Source organism: Thamnophis sirtalis, unplaced genomic scaffold (genome assembly GCF_051295495.1).
Source record: "Thamnophis sirtalis isolate CommonGarterSnake01/CBP01778 unplaced genomic scaffold, rThaSir2_p1.2 scaffold_14, whole genome shotgun sequence".
In the NCBI taxonomy this organism is placed as follows: Eukaryota; Metazoa; Chordata; class Lepidosauria; order Squamata; family Natricidae; genus Thamnophis; species Thamnophis sirtalis.
In genome coordinates this window covers 14,143,005-14,168,468 of record NW_028261394.1, presented here as the reverse complement: position 1 = coordinate 14,168,468, position 25,464 = coordinate 14,143,005, and the positions used below count along the sequence as shown (strand labels likewise).

The 25,464-nt window shown below is 45.6% G+C and overlaps 1 protein-coding gene across 4 annotated transcripts in view; it reads right to left on the bottom strand.

The window, feature by feature from the left end:
- The window catches only part of UBN1 (ubinuclein 1), a 47,602-nt gene that overhangs the window by 11,143 nt on the left and 10,995 nt on the right, over positions 1-25,464 (bottom strand). For all 4 annotated transcript variants that reach the window (XM_087729383.1, XM_087729385.1, XM_087729386.1 and 1 more), the window contains exons 6-16: positions 20,234-20,368; positions 15,737-15,840; positions 14,541-14,982; positions 12,041-12,111; positions 10,597-10,726; positions 9,919-10,037; positions 8,722-8,850; positions 6,030-6,173; positions 4,499-4,549; positions 2,843-2,885; positions 778-2,049 (exon numbers count right to left, since the gene is read on the bottom strand). In XM_087729383.1, coding sequence (XP_087585509.1) covers positions 778-2,049; positions 2,843-2,885; positions 4,499-4,549; positions 6,030-6,173; positions 8,722-8,850; positions 9,919-10,037; positions 10,597-10,726; positions 12,041-12,111; positions 14,541-14,982; positions 15,737-15,840; positions 20,234-20,368 — 2,640 coding nt within the window. The remainder of the gene's footprint in view (positions 1-777; positions 2,050-2,842; positions 2,886-4,498; positions 4,550-6,029; positions 6,174-8,721; positions 8,851-9,918; positions 10,038-10,596; positions 10,727-12,040; positions 12,112-14,540; positions 14,983-15,736; positions 15,841-20,233; positions 20,369-25,464) is intronic.

Sequence of the window (25,464 nt, the reverse complement as noted above, 5' to 3'; positions counted from 1 at the left end):
TAAAGTGGGATGGGCAGCTGTTTAAAAAACAAAACAAAAAACCAACTGGCCAGAAATTTGAAAGCTCTCCAAGCCTCGCTTAGTTTCAAGCATTCAGGCAGGATGTCTCCTAAGCTGGGTTCAAGGACATTTGGGCACAGCTCGCCTGTTTCAGTGTCGATTTCATTGAGGGCTGCATCAGAGTTGTGTTTGACCTAGGGGGAGCTGGGAGGGCATGGCCATCTTGATGTTACTTGGCCCACCCGGGCTCCATTTTCGGCTGTGACAGCCTCCTGCAACCCTCTGCCAGCGAAAACAGAGCCTAGGGAAGGTCGCGCCCAGGATGCCTGGGCTCAGTTTTTGGCCACAATGTCCTCCTGCAGTACTCTGCCAGCAAAATGGAGCTGGTGTGCATGTGTGTGTGTGTTTGATCCCCTGGAGGTCTGTTTTCGCTGGTAGAGGGCCTCAGGTGGCTGTCGCAGATGAAAATGGAGCCTCTGATGGCTGTGCACAGCCCTACTAAGCTCCATTTTTGGTGTCAGAGGAACTGCGGGCTGGTCCTTCACTGTTTCCAGGGCGGCTCTGCGAGCCAAATTTAAGTACTTGGTGGGCTGCATCCTTGAGTTTGACACCTTGAATTTTAGGTGGCTTCAAAAAAAGAAATGGACAGAAAGACGAAAGTGCACAACAATATCTGCAATCTGAAACAGCTGCACCTTATCTGGATAGTGCCGATTGGCCCTTTGAACTCGGAAAGTCCCTGAGCCAAACTCCCGGCCATCCTTAGGAGCCACTCACCGGCCCAGAGGTAGAGGATGCGGCGCTGCTAACCACGGCAGGTTTCAGGGAAGAGGTCAGCAGCTTGGCCACTCCTTGTGTCCCTCCACTGGAGCTGACGTTAGGACCTCCTGGCGGAGCCACCAAAGTCAGCTTCTGAGGGACGAGGGTCTTCTTCACCATGGAACTGGGCGAGGAGCGGCTGGGAGCCTGCCCAGAAGGGACAGAGGCGCCTGGCAGGATGCCGCTCGACGGGGAGCTCTGAGTTGAGGAAATGCCGGACGAGACGTTCCCGGCAGAAGCCACGTGCCTGGACAGGGCCACAAAGGGCGACTTAAACGGTGGCCCCGAGGAGCTGGGGCTGCTGGGGTGCTTCCCGACGTAGCTCAGAGACACTGAAGAATTGGGGGTCTTGGGAGAGATGGTGGAGGAGGAGGAGGCGACGGCGGAAGGAGAGGAGGAAGAATGGAAGGTGGGAACCTTGGCGGGGGTCTTGACTTGTTGCTGGAGGAGAGGGCGCTGAGCCAGTGGGGAGATGATCTTGGGGTTCTGCAGCTTGACAAAAGGCGGGGAAGGGGGAAAGCTCTTCTGCTGCTGAGCAACCACAGGGAACACTTTGACTTGGGGGGTCGGCACCGGGGTTGAGGTCTGAGGACATTGCTGCAGTGCCCGGGGCAGGCTGTGGTGTTTCGGCTTGGCCTGGTGGGCATCCAGATGCTTGGAAGGAGGACTCTGGCAAGGGAGTTCTTTGTAAGGAGGGGCCTCGATTTTTTTTTCTGGAGGAGATTGACCCCGCGCCAATGCCTGTTCGGCCAAGAAATTGAGTGGGGACTGCACAGAGCCTCCTGCGGCTGAATGAACAGGGGCGGGGGCCGCTTTGGGGAAGACCCTCTTCTCTTCCAAGCTGGCCTGAGTCGAGGGCTTCTCCGCGGGCATCTTCAGAGCTGGAGAGAGCGTGAAGTCAGGGCTGTTGCCTCCTGCCCGGCTGTTGAGCGCAGCCAGTTCCTTGGAGACAGCTTCCAGAGATGAAGTCGTGTGATGGATCAAGTCCTCGTCAAGGGAATCGTCCATGCTGAAAGGAGGAGGAGGAGGGGGAGGAAGAGGGGGAGGAGGAGGAGGAGCACCAGCCATGCCACTGGGGACTGGATTTGAACTCATAGCCAACAGTTCCCTTGTTTGAGGGCTGAGGCCGACGACAACTCCCTGGGACTCTGGAGACAGGGAAACTGCACCGCTGGAGTGGATCAAGGGGACGGGAAGGGGAATCTTCTTCTCCGGTTTGCCAGAAGGCTCCTAAAAACACACAAACAACAGTTCTGTGAGAAATGTCCTTTCAGAAGTCAATCCAACTGTCAAAGAGCTTTGTGTGATCGCTTTTGGAGACATACTACTACTCTGCTAGGGCTCAGAAATACATTCTAGCAGGGGTATCAAATTCAATTTCATTGAGGGCCACATCAAGGGTTGTGTTTGACCTTGGAGGAGCTGGGGTGGGCGTGGCCAGCTCGATGTCACCCACCTTTGGTGGCCCGAGTGCTCTGCCAGAGGAAACAGGCTCCTGAGCTCCGTTTCCTGCTGCGACGTCCTCCTGCAACCCTCTGCCAGGGAAGCCGGAGCTCGAGAGGGCCGCACGCAAAGGCATTGTGCAATAGTGGCAGAGGCACTGTGGTGGCACTTTTCCCTAGCAGAGGCACTGTGGAACACTCCTTTGCTATTTCCAAGGCAGCTCCGTGGGCCACATTTAAGCACCCCGCAGGGCCGGATCTGGCCCCCGGGCCTTGAGTTTGACACCCCTGCATTATAGAACGACTCCAAATTTTTCAGTCCCCTTTTTGTTATCTCCACGCCCAAAACAACTGTCTCATTAGTTAGTTATTGTACTGTCCCTGGGGTAGTACAAGCTTCATACAATTCTGAAAAGTGGAACTAGGAAGTTTGCACTCAGACAAATGATCAAAGCCAGTCTGGAGACCACTTTTCATACAAACCCAGTCAGACCTTCATCATGATGGCATCCTCTGCCATCTCCCCCACCCGCCTTCCCCGGGGCTGAAAACTCTTGTGAAAGTCTTACTAAATCACTCACCTTTCCCTTCACCTTTGGAGGGGCCACCACTTTTTTCTTGGTTCTGAAGGAAACACAACAGAGAGAGAGAGAGAGAGAGAGAGAGAGAGAGAGAGAGAAAGAGAGAGAGGGGGAGGTTTGCTTTATTTCCAGGAGAATAAAATGCAGGGTAATAAAACTCGCCACAGTTGCTAACCTGGGGGCCTTCTGGTGTTTGGGGCAAGCCATAAAACTGCTCAAACAGGAACACGAATCCAATTTATTTCAGTAACTTTCTTTAAAGAAATTGGCACATGTAAAATAGAACATCTCCCTGCTGAAAGCCATTACCGTATTTTTCAGAATATAAGACACACATTTCCCCCCACCCTCCAAGAGAGGGTGAAAATTTGGGTGCGTCTTATACACTGAATATACCCTTACACTTATACCCGCCACCCACTGGGCCCTACCCTTTGGCCTCTGCCTCCCAGCAATTTGCCTCCTTGCAGCCTGTTTCAGTTTCAGCACAGCCTGATTAGCACAAGCAGCTGATTATCAGTTGGATCCTTCTCCTGACGATCAGCCGTTTCAGGCTGCAGGGATTGCCATTGCCTGTTGCCGCCTCCGCAGGTCCCATTTTCAGCCTCCATATCTCGTTTTCAGCCTTGGCATACTGTATTTTCGGTCTCCGCATCCCATTTTTGGCCTCATTGCGCTCCGTTTTCAGCCTCTGTGTGCCCCATTTTCTGCCCATTCTGATCCCCACCACCTGGAACGGGTAGAAAATGGGGTGCGCCGAGGCTGAAAACGGGATGCAGAGGACGAAAATGAGGTTCGTGGAGGCGGCAGTAGGCTATGGCAATCCCTGCAGCCTGAAACAGCTGATTGGAGGTCCAACAATCAGCTGCTTGTGTTAATCAGACTGTGCTGAAACTGAAATGGGCTGTTTGCTGCAATGAGGCAAATTGCTGGGACGCAGAGGCAGATCCCCCACCCCGGTTTTCCTCCCCCAAAACTAGGTGCATCTTATACTTTGGAGCATCTTATGCTCCAAAAAATACGGTAATTAAACTTGCTTGCACTTCCAGTTAAAAGCATAGTGAGCAGGAAAACTGGGAAAAATCTGCATGTAGAGTTTAGAGGATGAGTTTTGACACTATATAACAGAGATGTCAAAAAGGGTCTCTGTTGGCCCCATTGATTGGTAGCCAGGTGCCTTTTGCTGCTTAGTAGTGAAAGCATACTCTCTTGCTATGGTTGTAGTACATTTGTAACATGACCTTACTTGTAATACAGTTTTAATTCTGAGTCATTTTTTTAAACTCAGCACAAAAGCACAGTCCTCACAAAATTTTAAGCAACAGCATGACAGACGGTTGCGTTTTGAATGACAACAATTAAACTTGGTAGGCAGTGAGGGAGTCGCACTGTTGGAGAAGGAAGGCAGAATGTGGGGCGGAGTTAAAAAAAGGAATTAGTCTAGTATCCCTACATAGCTACAATGTTCAGCCTCCTTTAAGTCCTATTGAGCCTTCTCTAACTCCAAGTAAGTGCTAGCTGTTAGTTGAGAAGGTTCTTGTGCACAGTCTTTGAACCAAGATTTTAAGCAGATCGGTTTAATTGTATTTTCACGTCTGGACCTCGTCTTTCACTCCTGATACCCATTTCTGTCCTGGCAATGTAAGAAATACTCACGGAATTGAAGTGAGATGACTGTGCACTTTTCTGCTCTCTTTGAACAATGTCCTGAAAAAGAAGAGAAGGGGGGAGAAACTGAGCCAAAACTGGTCCCCCACAAAAAAAGGGGGAGTGGGTGCTGAAAAAAACAGGAATAAGGATTTCTAGGACAAGAACTGAACCACAAAATTACAGGAATAACATTCGCTGTTAAAAAATGGTCAAGTTAGGGTTGTAAAACAAGCCACTGAGAAAAGACAGAAAGCATCTCTTGAACATCATTGGTTCATCCTGAAGAAGAGTTTGTTCCTCTAATCTTGTTTTATCTGGTAGAATAAAATTCTTTATTGGCCAAGTGTGATTGGACACACAAGGAATTTGTCTTCAGTTCATAAACTCTGAGTATACATACAAACAACAAAGTAATATAATCCTAATATTCCAACAGCAGAAGATAATAGGGAAGATGAGAAGGAGAACAGTAATACAGCCACATATAATGAATGGATAAATATGCTTAAAGACAACATGTAATTCCCACTGATGTGGGATTTACATGTTCAACAGAGCGATGTCTCGAGAGAAAAAACTGTCCCCATGTCTATTTGTTTTGGCATACAATGCCATATAGTGGCATCCTGAGGGGAGCAGTGGAAAAAGATTGTGATCAGGATGTGAGGTGTCTGTAGATATTTTCTCAGGCCTCCTTCTGACCCATGTGGTATACAGATCTCCAATGGAAGGCAAGCTGGTTGCAATTGATTCTAACTCACTTGAGCATTTGATCCAATTCACTAAATCTAAACTAAATCTAATTAAATTGGACATTCATCTGTCTGGGATGGCATAAGGTCTCTTGCCTTGGGCAGTGGGGTTGGACTTGAAGGCCTCCAAGGTCCCTTCCAGATCTATGATTCTACTCTGAGTGACAAATCAAACAATACCCCATTATACTGTCATTCTGAGAGAAAAAGAATCACAAATTCCTGCTACAACTCCTATTAACTACGGGACAAAGGCTTTCTGGCACTTGTAGACTCTTATTTCTACACCGTCCCAATTTACACAAACAGCGCAGAGAGCCACTTCTTCAGAAGGTCATAGCTACCATTCCGCTCAAAGCAAACAATGAGCCTTTCATTCACATTATTTACTCTTGGTTGGTTTAGGCTGAAGCTTCGCCCATTTGATAGCCATCTAATTGCCTCTTTATAGTGTAAACACAACACTAGAAACTTCATTGGAAGCCAAATTCCAGATCAGATATTCACTATGAACACTTACAAAACCATTTGCTTTTTGTTCCTCTAACCTCTTTCATTCAGTGTATGGCACAGAGCACAGGGATAACAGTAGTAAAATTATATAGAAGGAGCACACTAACATGGTGACACATGCATGAATGAAATATGTAGTCAATTTTATAAGATCTGAGGAATTAAAAAAAAAATGGCCGACACCTTGTTGGGAGGGAGTCCTACTACATCTAAGGTGCTTATGGACTGATTAGATGGGACAGGAGGAATCCGTGGCATCTCATTTCTCTTACCTGGCCTGCATCCATCCCTTTGGCCAAAGAGGTTTGACTTCTGCATCTAGGAATGTTTTTACACAGTCTTCCATGGACTGAGCTTTGTTCTTCTCCACATCATACCCATCCAGTTTCATCTTCACACCTTGGCAGAGCAAATCCCTACAGGTGGAAAAACATGCTATCATCCCTGAATCTCTAATAAAATGGCTGTCAGGATTCCAAATAACATACCCAAAGCCTGACTATGGCCATTTTGAGACTTCAGTGCTGACACACTGAAAGGAGAGGGATAGGGAGGGTGCAATGGAGATAGTTGGGGTGTTGTAGTCAAAACAAAATACTTTCTCTTAGGAACCAAGGACATTCCTGAAGGTGCTCGGAAGGAGGGGACTGGAGTCACCTAACTGGACAGTATCCTGATTGGAATGTGTGACTGATTGTTTTGAGAAAGCGGAAAATTTTGACTTTTAATTAGGTGAAAAACGTGGGGCTAATCAGAATACGTTTTCACCAGCCTGTGCCAATATGATACATCCAATAAAATTATTCATTGAGGAATCTACCCGCCTTAGAGTTTAGTTTGATATGGGTCTGTCACTTGGAACCCTGACACGCTTATCAGGTTTTTCCAAGGCTATCTCCCAAACCCTACATACAGTGTCATTTAACGGAGATTGAAAGAGCTATTTTAAATATGATCTCAAGCTGCCAGTCCAGCTTTCACATCTGGGATGTTTCTCACCTAGTACCTCAAATGCCACCTCAACCTAAGCAACCATGACATGAACTCTATGAAATATGTTTCCCAGACTTCATTATTTAGTATCTTGTAATGCCTGACAGAAATCTGCTTCTGAGTATTTAGCTTCTATGATGGTTGAGATGTATCCTTTCCCTTTCTCAATGTTAGTCAGACTTTGCTTGGTCATTTGTTCATTTCCTATTGAATATTTCCCCAAAAGATGGTTTTTCGGGAGGTTGTTTGTATGCTGTATTTTGTTTTCTATGCAAGTCACCAATTACACTAATGTAGGTGAGGTGAGGTGGCGCAGTGGTTAGAGTACAATACTGCATGCTATTTCAGCTGACTGCCAGCTGACTGCAATTTGGCAGTTCGAATCTCACCAGGCTCCAAGTTGACTTGGCCTTCCATCCTTCCGATGTGGGTGAAATGAGAAGCCAGATTGTTGGGGGCAACATGCTGACTCTGTAAACCACTTAGAGCGTGACCCGTCAAAAGCGCGGACGGCAAAAGCGCGATCGACAAAATCGCGCCTTTGACGTCATCACAGCGCGACGAAAAAGATCGAAAAATTCAAATAAAAATTAATAAAAATTAAATTAAAGCAAGCTGATTCACATAAAGGTAAGGGTTAGGGTTAGGGTTAGGGTTAGGGTTAGGTTAAGGGTTAGGGTTAGCTTTAGAGCGTTAGCGTTAGCGTTAGGGTTAGGATAAGGGTTAGCGTTACGTTTTTCGTTACTTTAACGGTTAGGTTTAGGGTTAGGTTTAGGGTTAGGTTAAGAGTTAGGGTTAGGGTTAGGTTTAGGGTTAGGTTTGGGGGGGTTAGGGGAAGGTTTTAGCTTTATTTTTACATTTTTTCGATCTTTTTCGTCGCGCTGTGATGACGTCACAGCGCGCTTTTGTCGAGCGCGATTTTGTCCTACGCGCTTTTGTGGTGGAACCACTTAGAGAGGACTGTAAAGCGGTATATAAGTCTAAGTGCTATTACTCTCTTCCTTCCTTCCTTCCTTCCTTCCTTCCTTCCTTCCTTCCTTCCTTCCTTCCTTCCTTCCTTCCTTCCTTCCTTCATGTGCAGTGGTTAGAATGCAGTATTTCAGGCTAACTCTACCAGCAGTTTGAATCTTACCAGGCTCAAGGTTGACTTGGCCTTCCATCCTTCTGAGGTGGGTAAAATGAGGACCCAGAATGTTGGGGAAAATAAGCTGACTGTGTAAACTGCTTAGAGAGGACTGGAAAGCAATGCAAGTGGCATAAGTCTAAGGGCTATTGCCATTGTTATTAGCAGGCCTTTTTTCCTGAACAGAAACCAGTTAAAAATGATACTAAATAGCCTTTAGAAATACTGAATGATACTGAATAGCCTGAGAAATATTCTAGTAAGCCTCTTGCTTTGAAGTTGGGCCTCTTAAAAATTCAGGGTGCCAAATGACTTGGCCAAGAGACTTGCAAACCAGGCATGATTGACAACTACAATTAGAACCAGAATCTCCATTGCAAAGCAAGGTGGTTATTGAGTCACACCCAATGTCACCATTTTTGCCACAGCAGTTAAGCGAATCACTGCAGTTGTGAAGTGAAACATGTAGTTGTTAAGCGAATCTGGCATCCCCCCCCCCATTGACTTTTGTCTGTGGGAAGCCAGCTGGGATGTTCCTAAATGGTGATCACGTGATCTCAGAACACAGCAATTATCAATACATATCGGTTGCCAATCACATGAATTTTGATCCTGTGACTGTGGGGGAATGCTGCATTGGTCATAAGTGTGAGGAGCAGTCTTAAATCCCTTATTTCAGTGCTGATGTGACTTTGAATGGTTGCAAAGCCAACGGTTGTAAGTCAAGGACAACCTGCACCAACTGTGAGAAGGGGAAAGCAAGGCACCCACATTCCCAGAGGGAAGGCGACTGCATTCTCCCACAAACCTAGAACAGGGTTCTAAAATCCAGATGTTTTGCACCAAACCTGATTTCGTCATTCCACTGAAACTTCTTCCGAGGTCCCATGATTCTCTTTCCTCCTTTATCGTCCTCATCCTCATCCTCCGAACAAATCCGATCTCTTTGCTCCTTGTCCTTCTCCTCTTCCAGCATCCTGAGAGAAAGGAAAATGATAACTGAGGCACTACTAGGCCCTTCTCCCAAAAACATTCGGCCTGCCTAGGATCAGCCTATAAAGAAGGCATCCCAAGAGTTCTCAGCGGTTATGCTTCTAGATCAGGGGTCCTCAAATTACGGCCTGTTGAAGCCTTTAATCTGGTCCATGCGGGACCAAGAGGCTGCCCCGCCCACATCGCCCCACCTACCCGCCAGCCACCACCTGCCTTCTGGAGGCCAAAAATGAGACATGTGGAGGCCCTGGGAGGTCAAAAACGGGCCCATTTTGGGGCGGCAGAGTGGTACTAGAGGCTGAGGAGGCCAAAAATGGGTCCCGTTTTTGGCCTCCCCAGCCTCCAGAGAGAGAGAGAGAGAGAGAGAGAGAGAGAGAGAGAGAGAGAGGGAGGGAGGGAGGGAGGGAGGGAGGGAGGGAGGGAGGGAGGGAGGGAGGGAGAGAGGGAGGGAGAAAGAAAGAAAGAGGGAGAGAAAGACACACAACAGAAGTTACTGACCCTCCCCCCAAAGGCAGCCACATCCCTTTACTGACCTCCTTTCCACCACCAGGAGCATAACAAATTTAAAGTTTAATTTCTGTGTATTGTTTAATGGACTGCTAAATTCTTCTCTGTGGCCGCTCCGACCCTATGGAATGAACTACCCCCAGAGATCCGGACCTTACCCACTCTCATGGCCTTCCAAAAAGCCGTTAAAACCTGGCTATTTCGGCAGGCCTGGGGCTGTTGACCTCAGTACTGAGGTCCAGCCCCGATCAGATTGGGTGCATGGTGATGTTTTAAATTGTTTTCTTTTACTTTTTCTTACTAATTACTTCTTTGTTGTGTAAGCCGCCCGGAGTCCTTCGGGATTGGGCAGCCTATAAATCCATTAAATAATAAATAATAATAAATAATTGGCCACGCCCCTCCAGCCGGTTCCCCTCCGCCCCCACAGTCTGTTTAAAAAGTTTGAGGACCCCTGTTCTCGACTCGAGGGCTTACCGAGCCTAGAGTATCTGCAGAGAACTCGCAGGGAACGGTGACCGGAGAGATAACAAAAACAAACGTACTTGGCAAACTTGGCCTGGGTGTGCGCTTGGCATTCTTCCTGGTACTTGGCCATCTGCTCAGGCATTGCTCTGCCAATGGCCTCTTTCAGCTTCTGAAGTGGCTCCTTCAGCCGACCCCCCTAAGAAAGCACAATTGTGGGCTTTATCTGTTCCAGGGGTTGATTGTTCTCGCTGTCAGACAATTTTTCCCATTTCCAGGTTGAATCTCTCCTTGTTCATCCATGATTCCTGGTCTGTCCTTCAGGCAATTTGAAAAATAGCTTGACCCCCTCCTCTCCTTGTGGCAGCCCCTCAAATATTGGAACCCTGCTATTTTGTCTCCCCTCTGAGCCTAGTTGAAAAAGGGGCATCAAAATGCTGCAAATAAGCACACCCTCAGCCAGGATTCTTCCCCAACGTAAAAAGAAGGGGGGAAAAAGGAAGTTGGGCTGATCTTAAGATCCTTTAGAGCTACGCCTAAATCACAGGGCCACTTTTCCACTCTTTTTCCACCTGCACTTTCCTCTCGGTTTCCTCACCTGGGAGAGTAGATTCTAAGGAAAATGCCAGACTGCTCCTGCCAGAAGCGACCAATTGCAAAGCCTTTCCAACTCAATGGAGGGACGCAAATTGCCCATCTATGTGCAAGGGCTCATTTGCCAGCAGCTGTTTCCTCTCCCCCCCCCCCCAATCACTCACCTGTTCATACACGTAAAGTCGCCGGGCCCGCTTGACCAGAGTATCTTTGTTGCAGGGCAAGAAGGACGCCAGATACGCATAGACTCCTGATCGCATTTGGCTATTCAGCTCCCGGGTTTGCAGCTCTATACTGAGGGCAGAAGAAGAAGAGTTATTTAGCGGTGGTTCAGCCAGCTTCCCTAAAACTGCTGGTGACCTTCTACCGCTGCACCATAGAGGGTATTTTAACTTACTGCTCCTGTGTCTGGGGTTTGCCAATTGCACAGGGGCAGCTAGGAGAGCGCTCCAGAGGGTCAATGTCATTGCCCAGAGGATCATAGCTTGCCCCCTCCCCTCTTTGGAAGAGCTTTAGAGCTCTGCTGCCTTAAGAAAGTTCAAAACGTCCTTAAAGATCCATCTCATCCTGGGCTCCCCCCCCCTTTTTTTTAACTATTACCATCTGGCAGGGGGTACAGGACAGTAAAAACAAGGACAAATAGACTGAAAAACAGCTTCTATCCCAGGACAGTAACTATACTGAATTCTACGGTACAGTGCAATATTAATGCAATATCAGGTTTTCAATTTCAATTATATACCATGTGAAGGAAGTGTGTTTGTGTTTTTATTTTTATAGTTATAATGTACACTGAAGATGGTATTTAATTTAGTTGTACGATGTGCAATGACAATAAAGTAAACTAAGTGTTGCCTGATCAGTAAACATGCCCCGATTAAATCAATGCTGGTTAAATCCACAGAACAAGGGTTTTACACCTCTCCCAAATAACATTTAAGAACATTTCACCATTGCCTTCAAAACAGAATATAATTCCCCCTGCCAAGTAAAACAACAATGCCATGGGAACCGTCCCCTTCCTTGTAACCCATCATCATGCAATGGGGCTGTCAAATTTCCCCAAATTGTTCTTCTTCTAAGATCACCTGGTGAGTGATGGCCCAAAGAGAGGTAAAGGTTCCTCTCGCACATACATGCTAGTCATTCCCGACTCTTGGAGGTGGTGCACATCTCCGTTTCAAAGATCCAGCGCTGTCCAAAGACGTCTCTGATCATGTGGCCGGCATGACTAAACGCCAAAGGCGCACGGAACGCTGTTACCTTCCCACCAAAGGTGGTTCCTATTTTTCTACTTGCAGTTTTTACGGGCTTTCGAACTGCTAGGTTGGCAGAAGCTGGGACAAGTAACGGGAGCTCACCCTGTTACTCGGCGCTAGGGATTCAAACTGCTGAACTACCAACCCTTCTGATTGACAAGCTCAGCATCTTAGCCACTGTGTCCCTGGACTAGCCAAACCCAAATCCTGCAACTGCTCTTCATAGGTTTTTTATCTCTAAGGTTTATGTCTATGCTCTCTCTAAGATGCTCTCCTTAGGGAGCCTCTTCCCTCTCGCTTTCCTCAAGGCTTGCAAGGCCTGACTTCTACAACCAGGAAGGGGGCTTACTCCAGTAAGATGCTATTCATGTCTTGGTTGAAGAACTTGTGTTTGCCTTCTCTCTCCGCAGCTCTGGCAGCCTAATTCAGAAACAGACAAGGAAGAAGAGTTAGGAGGCAACAGTGACACCAGGCTGGGGAAGGGGGAGCAGGGGAAGAAGCTGGACTATTTTTTCTTTTAAAGAGAGAAAAGTTAGAAAGTATGGCTTCAAAGGTCAAAAGACCACAGCCCCAATAAAACAGAACGGCGCTGACAAACCTGTATATGAAAAGCACCAGATGATGAGGGAAAAAGCTAGCCTATACTCCAGTCATGGCTAACCTTTTCGTTGTCGCGTGGCAAAAGCGCGCCCACACCCATAATGCAATGCAGTCCGACCTCTCCCGTGCACCCCGCCATACCCTGCCGATCTTTGGCTTCCAGGTTGGTGCAGGCGGCCCTCCAGGCCTAAAATGGTCCCTTCCCCCTCCGGTGCCCCGTTTTGGGCCTGGAAGGCCCCCTGCACCAACCAGGAAGCCAAAGAGGGTGCAGGAGTGCGTGCGAGACCCCAAAATGGGATGTGAGCATCCCCCACCCCGGTGCATGCGCCCCGCCCCCCATGTATGCGCTACAGAGACCTGAAGACCAGCTGGCCTATGGGAAGCGCGCACAGATGCGCGGTGAAGCTGGGCTGGTGTGACGGCTGACGTGTCCGCAGAGAGGTCTCTGCGTGCCACAGGTTCGCCATCACGGCTACGTTCCAATGTGGCGTTTCCCAAAATAGCTACCAGAATTATTCAAGGGAGACCAGCAAGCTAAGCAAAATATTTCCCTGTCCTCACCTGTCCCAGGCACATCATCATGCGGAAGACTGGATTTTGGACGCAGAATTCCTATTTATTATCGTGATCAAGATATCCAGGAAACCCAAAGGCCCCTCTACACGAGTGGCGGTTAAATCAACTAATTATACATTTCCTCTGATTTTAATACGTTTAGGAAAATGATGCCAGTTGGTTCTACTGTGGCTTTGCAACCGCTAATTTCTTCTCTGGAACTACAGTGCCCTGCAAAGTAATTCTCTTCCCTTCTCATTCAAAATAGCTGTTCATAACGCAGAGTCTTTCAGCAAGTAAGTTGCAGCACAGGTAATCCTCGACTTACAACAGTTAATTTAATGACAGTTTGTTCAAAGTTACAACGGCAGTGGAAAAAAGTGACTTATGACTAGTTTTCACACTTACGACCATTGTCTCATCCCCATGGTCATGTGATCACAATTTACATGCTTGGCACTTGACTCACATTTATGATGGTTGCAGTGTCCTCTGTGTGTGTGTGTGTGTGTGTGCGCGTGCGTGTGTGTGAGGCGATTCCCATTTTGTGACCTTTTGACCAGTCAATGAAGAAGCCAGATTCACTTAACAACAGTTTGACTAATTTAACAACTGCAGTGATTCACTTTAACAACAGTGGCAAGAAAAGTCGTAGAATGGGACAAAACTCGCTCAACAAATGCTTCTCTGAGCCACAGAAATGTTGGGCTCAACTGTGGTTGTAAGTTGAGGACTACCTGCACGTAGTGTGAAAACATACCTGAGTTCCCAGCTCAAGAAGCATTTCCCAACCTTGGCAGATTTACGATGGGCGGATCACTTCCCAGAATTTTGCAGCCACCCAGGAAAGGGTAAAAGCATAGCAAAACATGGTCACATGACTGTTGGATGCCGCAATCAGCTGTAGACATGCGCCAACCCTCATTCATTCATTCATTTCATTTCATTTGTATGCCGCCCTTTTCCCCGAGGGGGACTCAGGGCGGCTCACAAGTTGAGCAAGGGAAAGGGGGTACAAACAGTTTGACACCAACACAAAACAATACATAATTTAAAAGCGCAACAATCATACCATTCGAGATAGGGGCAACGGTTGTTTAGCCCCAGGCCTGTCGGAACAGCCAGGTTTTAAGGGCTTTGCGGAAGGCCTGGAGGGTGGTGAGGGTGCGAATCTCCACGGGGAGTTCGTTCCAGAGGGTCGGAGCAGCCACAGAGAAGGCCCTCCTCAACATGCAATCACGTGACCGTGGGGCTGGTACAGCAATTGTAACTTCAAGACGGGTGGTAAATAACTTTTTTCCCTTTTTATAGTAAACTTTTTTTGCTATTCAAAAAAATGGAAAAAGAAAATACCAAAGCAAAAAAATAAATAAAAAGACAACATGAAACTACACAAACTAAACCTTTTAAAAAGATGCAGGTTGAAAGGATGCAGAACAAAAAGACACATTATACCCCCGCTAGTTGACAAATAGAATTGCAACCATGAGAGATTTCCCTCTTGCAAAATAGGCCCAAGTTTGATAACTTCCACATCTCTTGGCAAGCCACTTTGATCCGTCAAATAACTTCTTGAAGTTGGTCATAACTTCAAAGGGTAGTTAAGTGACCGCTTGTGAAGTTTCCAAAAGATGACAAGTTAACACCGCTCTTAAGTCAAAGACGACCTGCATTGCTTGATATATGTGCAATACCTGAGTGAGCTCCTCCACGCGTTTCATCAGGGGTTCTGGAAGCCCCTCGGGAAGGGAGGGAGGGACCTGCTTGAGGTCGGGTTCCAGGCCTGCTCCCAGGGGATCGCTCCCATTCTCCATCTCCAGGAAAGGGCTCTCCTCCGGAGATTCGTTCAGAAGCTGCTCCAGGTCCAGGTCAGTCAGGGAGTCCATGGCTGTGGCTGCCTGAAGGAGTTCGTTGTCACTCGTGTGACCGAAGAGAGAGAGGAGGGGGTCGGGCACGGACTCCGCTTCCCGCTGAGCTGGGGTTTCGGCCAACGAGGGGATGCTAAGTTTAGGTTCATCGTCCCTCTGCTTCTTGGCATCCTTTTCCTTCTGGAATTTCTTCAGCATCTCCTTGACGCTCAAGGCCCCTGAGTATTTCTTCTTCTTCTTCTCTTTGCTGGCATTCAGAGCTGTGAAACTGTAAAAGAGGCAGGTTAGTTATACACAGCAGGGAGAAAAGTGTTACACAGGCGGAGTGTGTGTGTGTGTGTGTCTGTCTGTCCTCGGTTTACAATCATTTGCTTAAGAACCGTTCAAAGTTACATCAGCCTTGAAAAATTACTACCGTTTTTTCACACTTGTGACTGTTGCAACAACCCTACAGTCACATGATCAAACTTCGGGTGCCACGCAAGTGGCATGTAGCAATAGCTAAAGCATTTAGACTTATATACCGCTTTACAGTGCTTTTACAGACCTTCATCAGTCAGAGCAAAATTAGCTACGCAAAGAATCAGTGTGTCACTGGAATAGATCAACTCAGGCCACAACTATTCCAGGGGTTTCCCCCCAAAATGCATTGCAATAAGGTTGGTGTGGCCAGAGTTGGCACATTCCAACAACTCTCTGACTCTCTGCCTAACTAATTTTGCTCCGAATGATGAAGTTGCTTGGATGAGCAACAAAAACGTATCAGATTAAGAGAGATTGGTCCAGTTGCCATGTTTTAACTTTTGGACACCTTTGGCCTGGATGATTGAGTCTTCATCAACATATTGTGCAGTGGATTGAGTCTACTGTCAGAAACAGTTGATCAGGAGGAGGACTGGAATTTAGATCTCACAATGCAGCTTGAAAAGTTGATCCCGCCCTAAACTTGCACGCCCTTCCAATGATCAAGACAATCATTTTAACTTCAAAAACTGTATCTCAAAAGAGAGAGAGAGACTTACCCTGTTTTAGGAAATTTCGATTTTTTCGATTTCTTCTCTTTCTCGTAATTGTCATCTTTCTTCTTTTTCTTCACCTTCTCACCTCCCTCTTTCAATTTCCGCTTCTGTGAATTAGAACTAAAGTCATCATAAAAGATAGCACACAAGGGTGGCTGGGGAATTCTGGGAGTTTGGAGTCCACAGACAAGGTGAAGGTTGCCAAGGTTGACACCCCTGTCCTAAAGTCACGACAGAAAACGAAGAGGACAAGGGGGAAAAAAAGAATCCTCTCTCTCCCAGCATCCAAATCCAATGAAATTAAATGCCAAATGGATAACTGACCAGAAACAAGGCCATGAGGGCTGTAAGTGCCTCCACCTGCGTACTGGACCCGTGTCCCTTATGGCTGGTTACTAACAGCAGTGAGGTGACACGAGGCTGGATCCAGGCGGTTGTGACCGCCTCGCTTCGGGAGGGGAACTTCCCCGCCGCACTGAAAGCGGCGGTGGTGAGACCCCTCCTAAAGAAGCCATCTCTGGATCCAGCTGTTCTTAATAACTATCGCCCAGTCTCCAACCTCCCCTTCCTTGGGAAGGTTGTTGAGAAGGTGGTGGCCTTCCAGCTCCAACGGTCCTTGGATGAAGCAAACTATCTCGACCCCTTCCAGTCAGGCTTCAGACCCGGTTACAGCACTGAAACCGCTTTGGTCGCATTGACCGATGATCTCTGGAGAGCCAGAGATGGAGGATATTCCTCCATCCTGGTCCTCCTTGACCTCTCAGCGGCTTTCGATACCATCGACCATGGTATCCTTCTGCGACGACTGCGGGAGGTGGGAGTGGGAGGCACCGTGTTGCGGTGGTTCTCCTCCTACCTCTCGGACAGGTCGCAGTCGGTGTTAGTGGGGGGGCAGAGATCGTCCCCTAGGCCCCTAACATATGGGGTGCCTCAGGGCTCGGTCTTATCCCCCCTACTATTCAACATCTACATGAAACCGCTGGGAGAGATCATCCGCAGGCACGGGATCAGATACCATCAATATGCGGACGATACCCAGCTGTATCTGTCCGCCCCGTGCCAACTCAATGAAGCGGCAGACGTGATGAACCGAGGCCTGGAGGCCGTTATGGACTGGATGAGAGTTAACAAGCTTGTGCTCAACCCAGAAAAGACCGAGTGGCTGTTGTGCTTCCCTCCCAAAGATTCGATCAATATTCCATCACTCAGGCTGGGGGGTCAAATTCTATACCCCTCAGAGAGGGTTCGCAACTTGGGAGTCCTCCTGGATCCACAGCTATCGTTTGACCACCACTTGACGGCTGTGACCAGGGGGGCATTCGCCCAGGTTCGCCTGGTGCGCCAGTTGCGACCCTACCTGAATCGGGAGGCTCTCACAACAGTCACTCGGGCCCTTGTGACCTCTAGGCTGGAATACTGCAATGTGCTCTACATGGGGCTGCCCTTGAAGAGCATCCGGCGACTTCAGCTAGTACAGAACGCGGCCGCGCGAGTGATCGTGAGTGCACCTCGGTTCACCCACATAACACCTATCCTCCGCGAGCTGCGCTGGCTACCTGTCGATCTCCGGATGCGCTTCAAGGTGTTATTAGTCACCCATAAAGCCCTGCATGGTAGTGGATCTGGATACTTGAGAGACCGCCTTCTGCCAATTACCTCCCTGCGACCAATAAGATCTCATAGATTAGGCCTCCTCCGTATTCCATCGGCCAGCCAGTGCCGGCTGGCAACTACAAGGAGGAGGGCCTTCTCAGTAGTAGCCCCGACCCTTTGGAACGAGCTCCCCGTGGAGATTCGTACCCTCTCCACCGTCCAGGCCTTCCGCACAGCCCTTAAGAACTGGCTAGCCCGTCAGGCCTGGGGACAAGGATAGGCGCCCCTCCCGAATGATGAATGTATGTTGCTTATTACTTTTATTATATGTCTCTATGTCAATGTTTGTATTCCCCCTCCCTGATTTTATGTGAGCCGCCCTGAGTCCCCTCAGGGAAAAGGGCGGCCTACAAATATTAATAAAATCTAAATCTAAATCTAAATCTAAATAGTCCCAAAGGTGCTTTTTTCAAGAGGCAACTGGACTTCCTTGTTTTCCTTTGAAGATGTTTCATTTCTCAACCAAGAAGCTTCTTCAGCTCTGACTGGATAGTGGGGAATGGAAGGATTTATATTCCTTGCACAGCTCCACAACTCAGTCCTTTCAGCAGTTCCAGGAAGGCCCCACATACATTTGCACTACTCAGGAGACCTTGAGGACACAGACAAACCTCCAAGTGGCCTCAACAACCCTCTAAAAGGATGCAAATGGCCAGCTGTCTGCAAGGAATATAAATCCTTCCACTCCCCACCATCCAGTCAGAGCTGAAGAAACTTCTTGGATGAGAAGTAAAACGTCTTCAAAGAAAAAACAAAGTCCAGTTGCCTCTTGAAAAAAAAAAAAAGCACCATTGGGACAACCATGACCTGGATGATTGAGAATCTCCATAGATGTTTTTGGCCAGAAATAGGTACAACGCATCAGCCAGCTAAATACTGATGTGATCTCAACTGCTGCAATCTCCCAGTCACGAGCATTCTGTGCTGTTAAGATTACAAGCAACGGCAGGCAGAAGTTGCTACAACTCCTTGTTTGTTCACAGAGTGTGAATGAACTTTTGGACTCGCTGCTGTAGTCTGCCTGTGTTTACTTTCACTTATTTTCACTGATGGTGGCACGGTGCCTCGCAGTTTTACAGGACGCATATGAGCAGGCCTCTCACAATCCGGACAATGGGTGCAATCACCTCGGTTGATCCTTGGGGATTTCACTCACTCTACCCTGCATTTTCTTCCCCAAAATCAGCCTGGGAAGAGAGGTTTCCTTTCCCACCAATCACATTTTTAGACGTTCACATTTTCTCACGTCCGTCATCATCACCAGTGTTGTGAGTATCTTACTAGGTTTAAATGGACACCTTTTGTTCAAGACTTGAAGGAGGCATACATAGTATTCCATACTATTCCCCCCTCCTCGTAGAACACCCACCCTCCTAGGAGGCAGGTTGTAATGATGAAACAAGGACTAAGTTAGTCTCCTGGGTAGCTGCCATGACTGGGGACGGCAAGGACCTGGGCCTCGTAGCTCTTAATAAAAGGTAAAGGAGTTGTTGCTGCAAGTTGTTGCTGACTAAAGAGGACAGTGCTCATCTGTTTCAAGGCCATTGAATAACGCTCTTTGAATACATTTCCATGATCATGGGGCAACAGGGTGGATTTGATTTAAATTAAGTCAAGTTAAATTACGATTTAAATCATCAATTAAATCACTAGTAAAGGAGCTTGATTTAAATCAACTTCAATCATAATTGAGCAATTGTCATCTATGTCCCGCAGCAGCTGCTCCTCTGACCCACTGTTCTCACCAACAGTCCCAATATTGCAGAATATGCAGCCTCGTGCTACATAACTAAGCTCCATTTCATGCTGAATAAACATAATTATTAATGTACCTTAAATATAAAACTAAGGGGATGCGGTGGCTCAGTGGCTGAGCTTGTCGATCAGAAAGGTCGGCAGTTTGAATCCCTAGCGCCACATAGTGGAGGAAGCTCCCGTTACTTGTCCCAACTTCTGCCAACCTAGCAGTTCGAAAGCACATAAACAAAGCAAGTAGAAAAATAGGGACCACTTTGGTGGGATGGGAACAGTGTTCCGTGCCCCTTCGGCGCTTAGTCATGCTGGCCAAAAGACCATGGAGACATCTTCGGACAGCGCTGGCTCTTCGGCTTTGAAACGGAGATGAGCACTGCCCCCTAGAATCAGGAAAGACTAGCACATATGTGCAAGGGGAAGCTTTACCTTTACCTTAAATAGAAAACTGTCTTTAGATAGATTTTTACCCCAAAAGCATTTTATTAAAATGCATTTGATAAAAATAAAAATAAATCCAATGTAAATTTTGTAAAAATGTGATATATTTTTTTTAAAAAAAATCATCCATTTTTATCCACCCTACGTGGCCAGCATGGTGTCATGGAGCACTGTCACATTCCCTCCAAAGTGTTACCTATTCATCTACTCGCATTTGCATGCTTTCGAACTGATAGGCTGGCAAGAGCTCTTAATCCCTCATCTTAATCTACTACGCTCTGGCCCTCCCATGTTTTATCTGGTCCAAACCACAGTGGACTGGGTCCGATTCACAGCAGCTATTTTAATAGTGTGGGAAAATCTGTACGTTGGAAACATCACTTCTCCTTTTCTTTTGACCCATCGAAAAGTTCAAGTCTGAAAAGTCTTAAGAAAATGGCTTTACGGAGTCTTAAGATCCAGCAGCAGTGAGCCTATTGATGGGACAGTCGGGCCCACAATGTTTAGCGGAACTGTTGCAATGTAAGCTAACTGAAGAAAAGGTGACTTTTTGCAATTAAGATGAGAAGAGCGACCTGCTGCTTTGTCTGAATCAGAAACACAATTTCTGGCCATTTCTAAAACAGAAGTTCCCAGAGCAGGTGGGTCACAGACCTTAGGAGACTTCTTCTTTTTCTCCTTGATATAGTCATCCTCAGACTCGGAAGCCTGTCGGAACTGCAGAGTTCCTGAGTTGATGTAGAAGCCTCCATATTTGGTTGTTAGAGATGCTGGAACAAGCTCATCATACTGGAAAGGGGACAGAGAAACAGATCAGTCAACAGCCTTGATGTACTCTTCTTACAGAACTGGTGTTTATAACCCCAATGTCAGGGTTCCAGCCTTGAGCCAAGCTTCAAAAGAAATCCAGTCGTTTATTAGGAGTTTCATGTCGGTAAGTACCCAAGTGAAGCCAGCTCTGACTCCACGTAATTTATGGTCCTAATCATGACTGTGTTCCCCCCCTCCTTTCCCAGGGTGTGTCATCAATCACATTCACCAGGGGAAATTTCGTAGGTTGGAGAGATCACTCCCCTCCAGCTGCTATAAGTAACCCTGGGATACAGCCTTGGGAGAGCTAATTCTGGGATGTATATCTGTCTTTTGCTGCCTTCGGTTTCCCATCTCCACTTTCCTATGGCAACTCGAGAGCAGGCCAGAGATGCTTTGCGAGTTGACACCCAACAGGGCTCCACGGGCCAATTTCCCGTGAACAGAGTTGACATAGCAGGCATCTAAAAACATCACATATGCATCTAACCATCAGTATCTTCAGCAAAACCGAGGTTTTCCTTCCTCACCTCTATTCTTTCCTAACTACCAGACTCACTCAATTGTGATAGGTAGCCATATAAATGTGATAAACCAGTACTCTTCCAATATCTTCATAAATGATTCAGATGAGGGAATAGAAGGGGAACTCTTCAAATTTGCAGATGACACTAAGCTGGCAGGAATAGCCAACCTCACAAAAGGCAAGCTCGGGATCCAAAAAGATCTTGACGAACTTGACCAATGGGCCCCATCCAACAGAATGAATTTCAATGTGGAGAAAAGCAAAGCTTTACATTTAGGCAGGGACAATCAAAGGCATATATAGATTTAGGCGAGACCTGGCTCAAAAACAGTAACTCTTGAGAGGGACCTTGGGAGTCCTAATGGACAATCATTTGACAGCAGCCAAAAAAGCTAATGAAATCCTCTGTATAAACAGAGGCATTGGATCAAGATCACGTGATATATTAGTACTGCTTTACAAAACCCTAGTAAGAAGACCACACCAGGAATACTGCAACTAATTTTGGTCACCAGACTACGAAAAAGATGTTGAGTCTTTGGAAATAATAAACTGGAGCATCACTGGAATTCTATCTGCAATGTCTTGGAATCCAGATATTTTTCTGATGTACCTGCCTTAGCTTTATGGCAATACCATTCAGCACCCAATGTTGTGTTTATGTTCAGTAGTAAAATCTAATTTGTTAGTCGATATTGGAAAGTAAACCAAGGAAGAATATGTATGCAGATTATCTTAATGGACATCCTGGTGTGTGTGTGTGTGTGTGTGTGTGTGTGTGTGTGTCTTCTTTTATCACATCTACTAATGAATCTGAGAGATCTGTAGAAGATCAGAAAAAGAGTCTAAGCCTCACTTGTTCATTAATAGAAGCAAAATTATAGCACTTTCTTATTTAGGCTGCTGAAATGAAAACACTTTGGAGGGCTGCCAGGTCTGGATTTGTTGTAAAAAAAACCCAACCCAGCAAATTCTATCTGGCTGCTGCCCCACATTTGAATGAATGCTCAAACAATAAAGGTGTTTTATTCTTTAATTTCAACTTCTAGTCTGGCTCCAGTTCCCAGATCTTGAGATTTTAATAAAGACACAGATTTCAGAAGCCTTCTCTAATCCATGGCAGGAAACCAACGGTTGCTTGGATCAGTGCAGCTTTTATAACTTGGAATTCAGGAAATTATAGAGAATACAATTAGTCCCCAATTAGTCCATAATTAAGCCCAGAATAATGGTTGTAGGTTGTGATGGTCATTAAGGTTGCCATGTGATCACCTGCAGTTTTAAAATTACTTTGTGGAGATTATTAAGAATACACGATGCTCTTAACTTAATGAACGCCACAGTTGATACGGGAACTTATTGTACTCAATGGGCATTTTTCGCTGGAAATCAGAACACTGGTTTCTGGCAAAATAACAACAACAACAACAACATGTAACAGTGATGCCCACTGTTATCGGGACATTTGGTACCATGTCCAAGAATTTTATAAAATACATCAAGAAATTGCAACTTCCTGCAATAACAGCAACGGAACTGCAAAAAACTGCAGTACTCGGAACATCGTACATCTTAAGAAAGTACTTGGCTGATATCTAGGACGCTGGCAGCAACCTGTATCAACCATTAGTACCAGTCAAAGGTATTTGTGATACGCTTTTGAATGTTCAGTTGACTGAGTTTCATGTTTAATGAATAAAGTAAATAATAATAATGAGGGCTACCTCGCTATTTGGAAATTCTAAATTTATCGGACTTGAACATTCAAAATAACAAAAATTACCCTACTTGGAACAGCTTATATTCTCCGACGTTACCTCAACAGTTCCTAGGTCCTTGGTTAGGACTCGAGCTATTGAGCTACCAACCAGCCCCAAAGGCTGTGAATCTCACCAAAGATTAACCACATAATAATAAATACCAGGAGATAATAATAATACCAGGAGATGCCAGAGTCGAAGAAAAAGAATTGGAAAAAAAATCATGAAATATTGCGGACTGGCCATCAAAATTACGGCAATAGTGATACCCATTGTCATCGGGGCACTTGGTACCATGTCCAAGAATTTTACAAAACACATTTCAGCTTCCTGCAATAACACCAGCGGAATTGCAAAAAAACTGCACTACTAGGAACATACAGTATATTTTTAAAAGGTACTTGGTTGATACCAAGGATGCTGGCAGCAACTGGCATCAACCATTAGCACCAGTCAGTGGCATTTGTGATGCGCTTTTGAACGTTCAGTTGACTGAGTTTCATGTTTAATGAATAAAGTATGTAATAATAATAAATTTTGAGAAGATATTTGGTCAATACCTAGGACGCTGGCAGCAACCCGTATCAAGCATCAGTACCAGTCAATGGTATTTATGATACATTTTTAAATGTTCAGTTGACTGAGTTTTATGTTTAATTATTATTATTATTATTATTATTATTATTAATAATAATATTCATCCAATATAAACAAAATCAGCAATTTCGATCAGACCAATGGCGTTTTTATCAAAGTCTTAATGTGAATGGTGACACCAAAAGTGAAAAACCAGAAAAACAGGCCACAGTTGAATTCTGGAAAGAATTGTGGGAAAATGCAAAGGACTACAACAAGGAAGCAAAGTGGATACATGACTTTGAGAAAAGCATTGGCAACAAACAAATGCAAGTATTAGAAATAACAACTGAGATGGTCAAAAATCAAGTTAAAAAGGTAAAGAATTGGATATCACCTGGAAAGGACAAATTACATGGTTTCTGGCTCAAATATCTGACCAGTTTACATGCAATATTGGCCAGGCAACTGAATGAAATTTTACAAAAGGGCCAAATTGATGAATGGTTGACAACTGGAAAAACATACTTGATTCAGAAATATGCAACTAAAGGAACAACACCTGAAAACTACAGACCAATAACATGCTTGCCAACAACCTTCAAATTACTCACAGGCATTATTGCAGATAACATGATGGATTATTTGGAAACAAACAACATCTTGCCAGTAGAGCAAAAAGGCAACAAAAGAAGGAGCAGGGGCACAAAAGATCAGCTTCTAATTGATAAAATGATATTAGAAAATTGTAAGAACAGAAAAACGAACTTGAATATGGTCTGGATTGATTACAAAAAGGCATTTGACTCACTGCCACATAGTTGGATCATAAAATGCTTAGAAACAACCGGCATTAGCAAAAATATTACATCCTTTACTGAAAAGGCGATGAAACAATGGAGAACTGAGTTGGCAGTAGGGAATGAGATCTACGGAATGGTTAATATCAAGCGAGGAATTTTCCAGGGTGATTCACTTTCACCTCTTCTCTTCATCATCGCAATGATCCCACTATCAGTAATCTTAAAAAACATGAAATTAGGCTACCAAACAGCCAAAGAAGCTGAAAAAATTTCGCATTTACTATATATGGATGATTTGAAACTCTATGGAAAGTCAGAAATAGAAATCCAATCATTGACAAACACAGTCCGAGTATTCAGCACCGATATTTCAATGCAGTTTGGCATGGAAAAATGCGCCACTGTATCCATAAAAAGGGGCAAAATCACTGCATGTGAGGGAATTGAAATGCCCAATGGCCAATTAATTAAATGCAAAGAAAATGAAGCCTACAAATACTTAGGCATTCTGCAGTTGGATAACATCAAGCATGGAGAAGTAAAAACTATTGTCAGGCGAGAGTACACCAACAGACTTAGGAAAATTTTGAAATCTAAATTGAATGGTGGAAATACAATCAAGGCCATAAATACCTGGGCAATACCAGTTATAAGATACACAGCTGGTATAGTTAACTGGACACAAGCTGATTTGGACCTTTTGGACCGAAAAACCAGGAAACTAATGACAATGCACTACAGTTTACATCCACGTGGTGATACTGATAGACTATATCTGCCCCGAAAATCAGGTGGCAGAGGATTATTACAAGTGAAGCAAACAGTTGAAGAAGAAAAACATGCACTGGCTGATTATTTAAAAGAAAGTCAAGAACATCTATTAATCGAAGTAAAGAACAAAAATCTACTGAAGGCCCAACAGACGAAACAAGATTACAGAAAAGATGTGATAAAATCAAGAATGGAGAGTTGGCAGAACAAAGCACTGCATGGCCAATTTCTGGAAAAAATAAAAGATAAAGTGGGCAGTGAACAAACTTGGTTATGGTTAAAAACAGGTACATTAAAGAAAGAAACAGAGTCACTAATCCTGGCTGCGCAAGAACAAGCTATCCGCACAAATGCCATTAAGGCCAAAATCGAAAAATCCTCTGGTGATGCCAAATGCAGACTTTGCAAAGAAGCTGATGAAACTGTTGATCACATACTCAGCTGCTGTAAAAAAAATCGCGCAGACTGATTATAAATTGCGGCACAATTCAGTAGCACAAATGATCCATTGGAATTTGTGCAAAAATTATAATATTAAAACAGCAACAAACTGGTGGGAACATCAGCCTGAAAAAGTCACTGAAAATCAGATGGTCAAGATCTTGTGGGATTTCCGTATACAAACTGACAAAATACTGG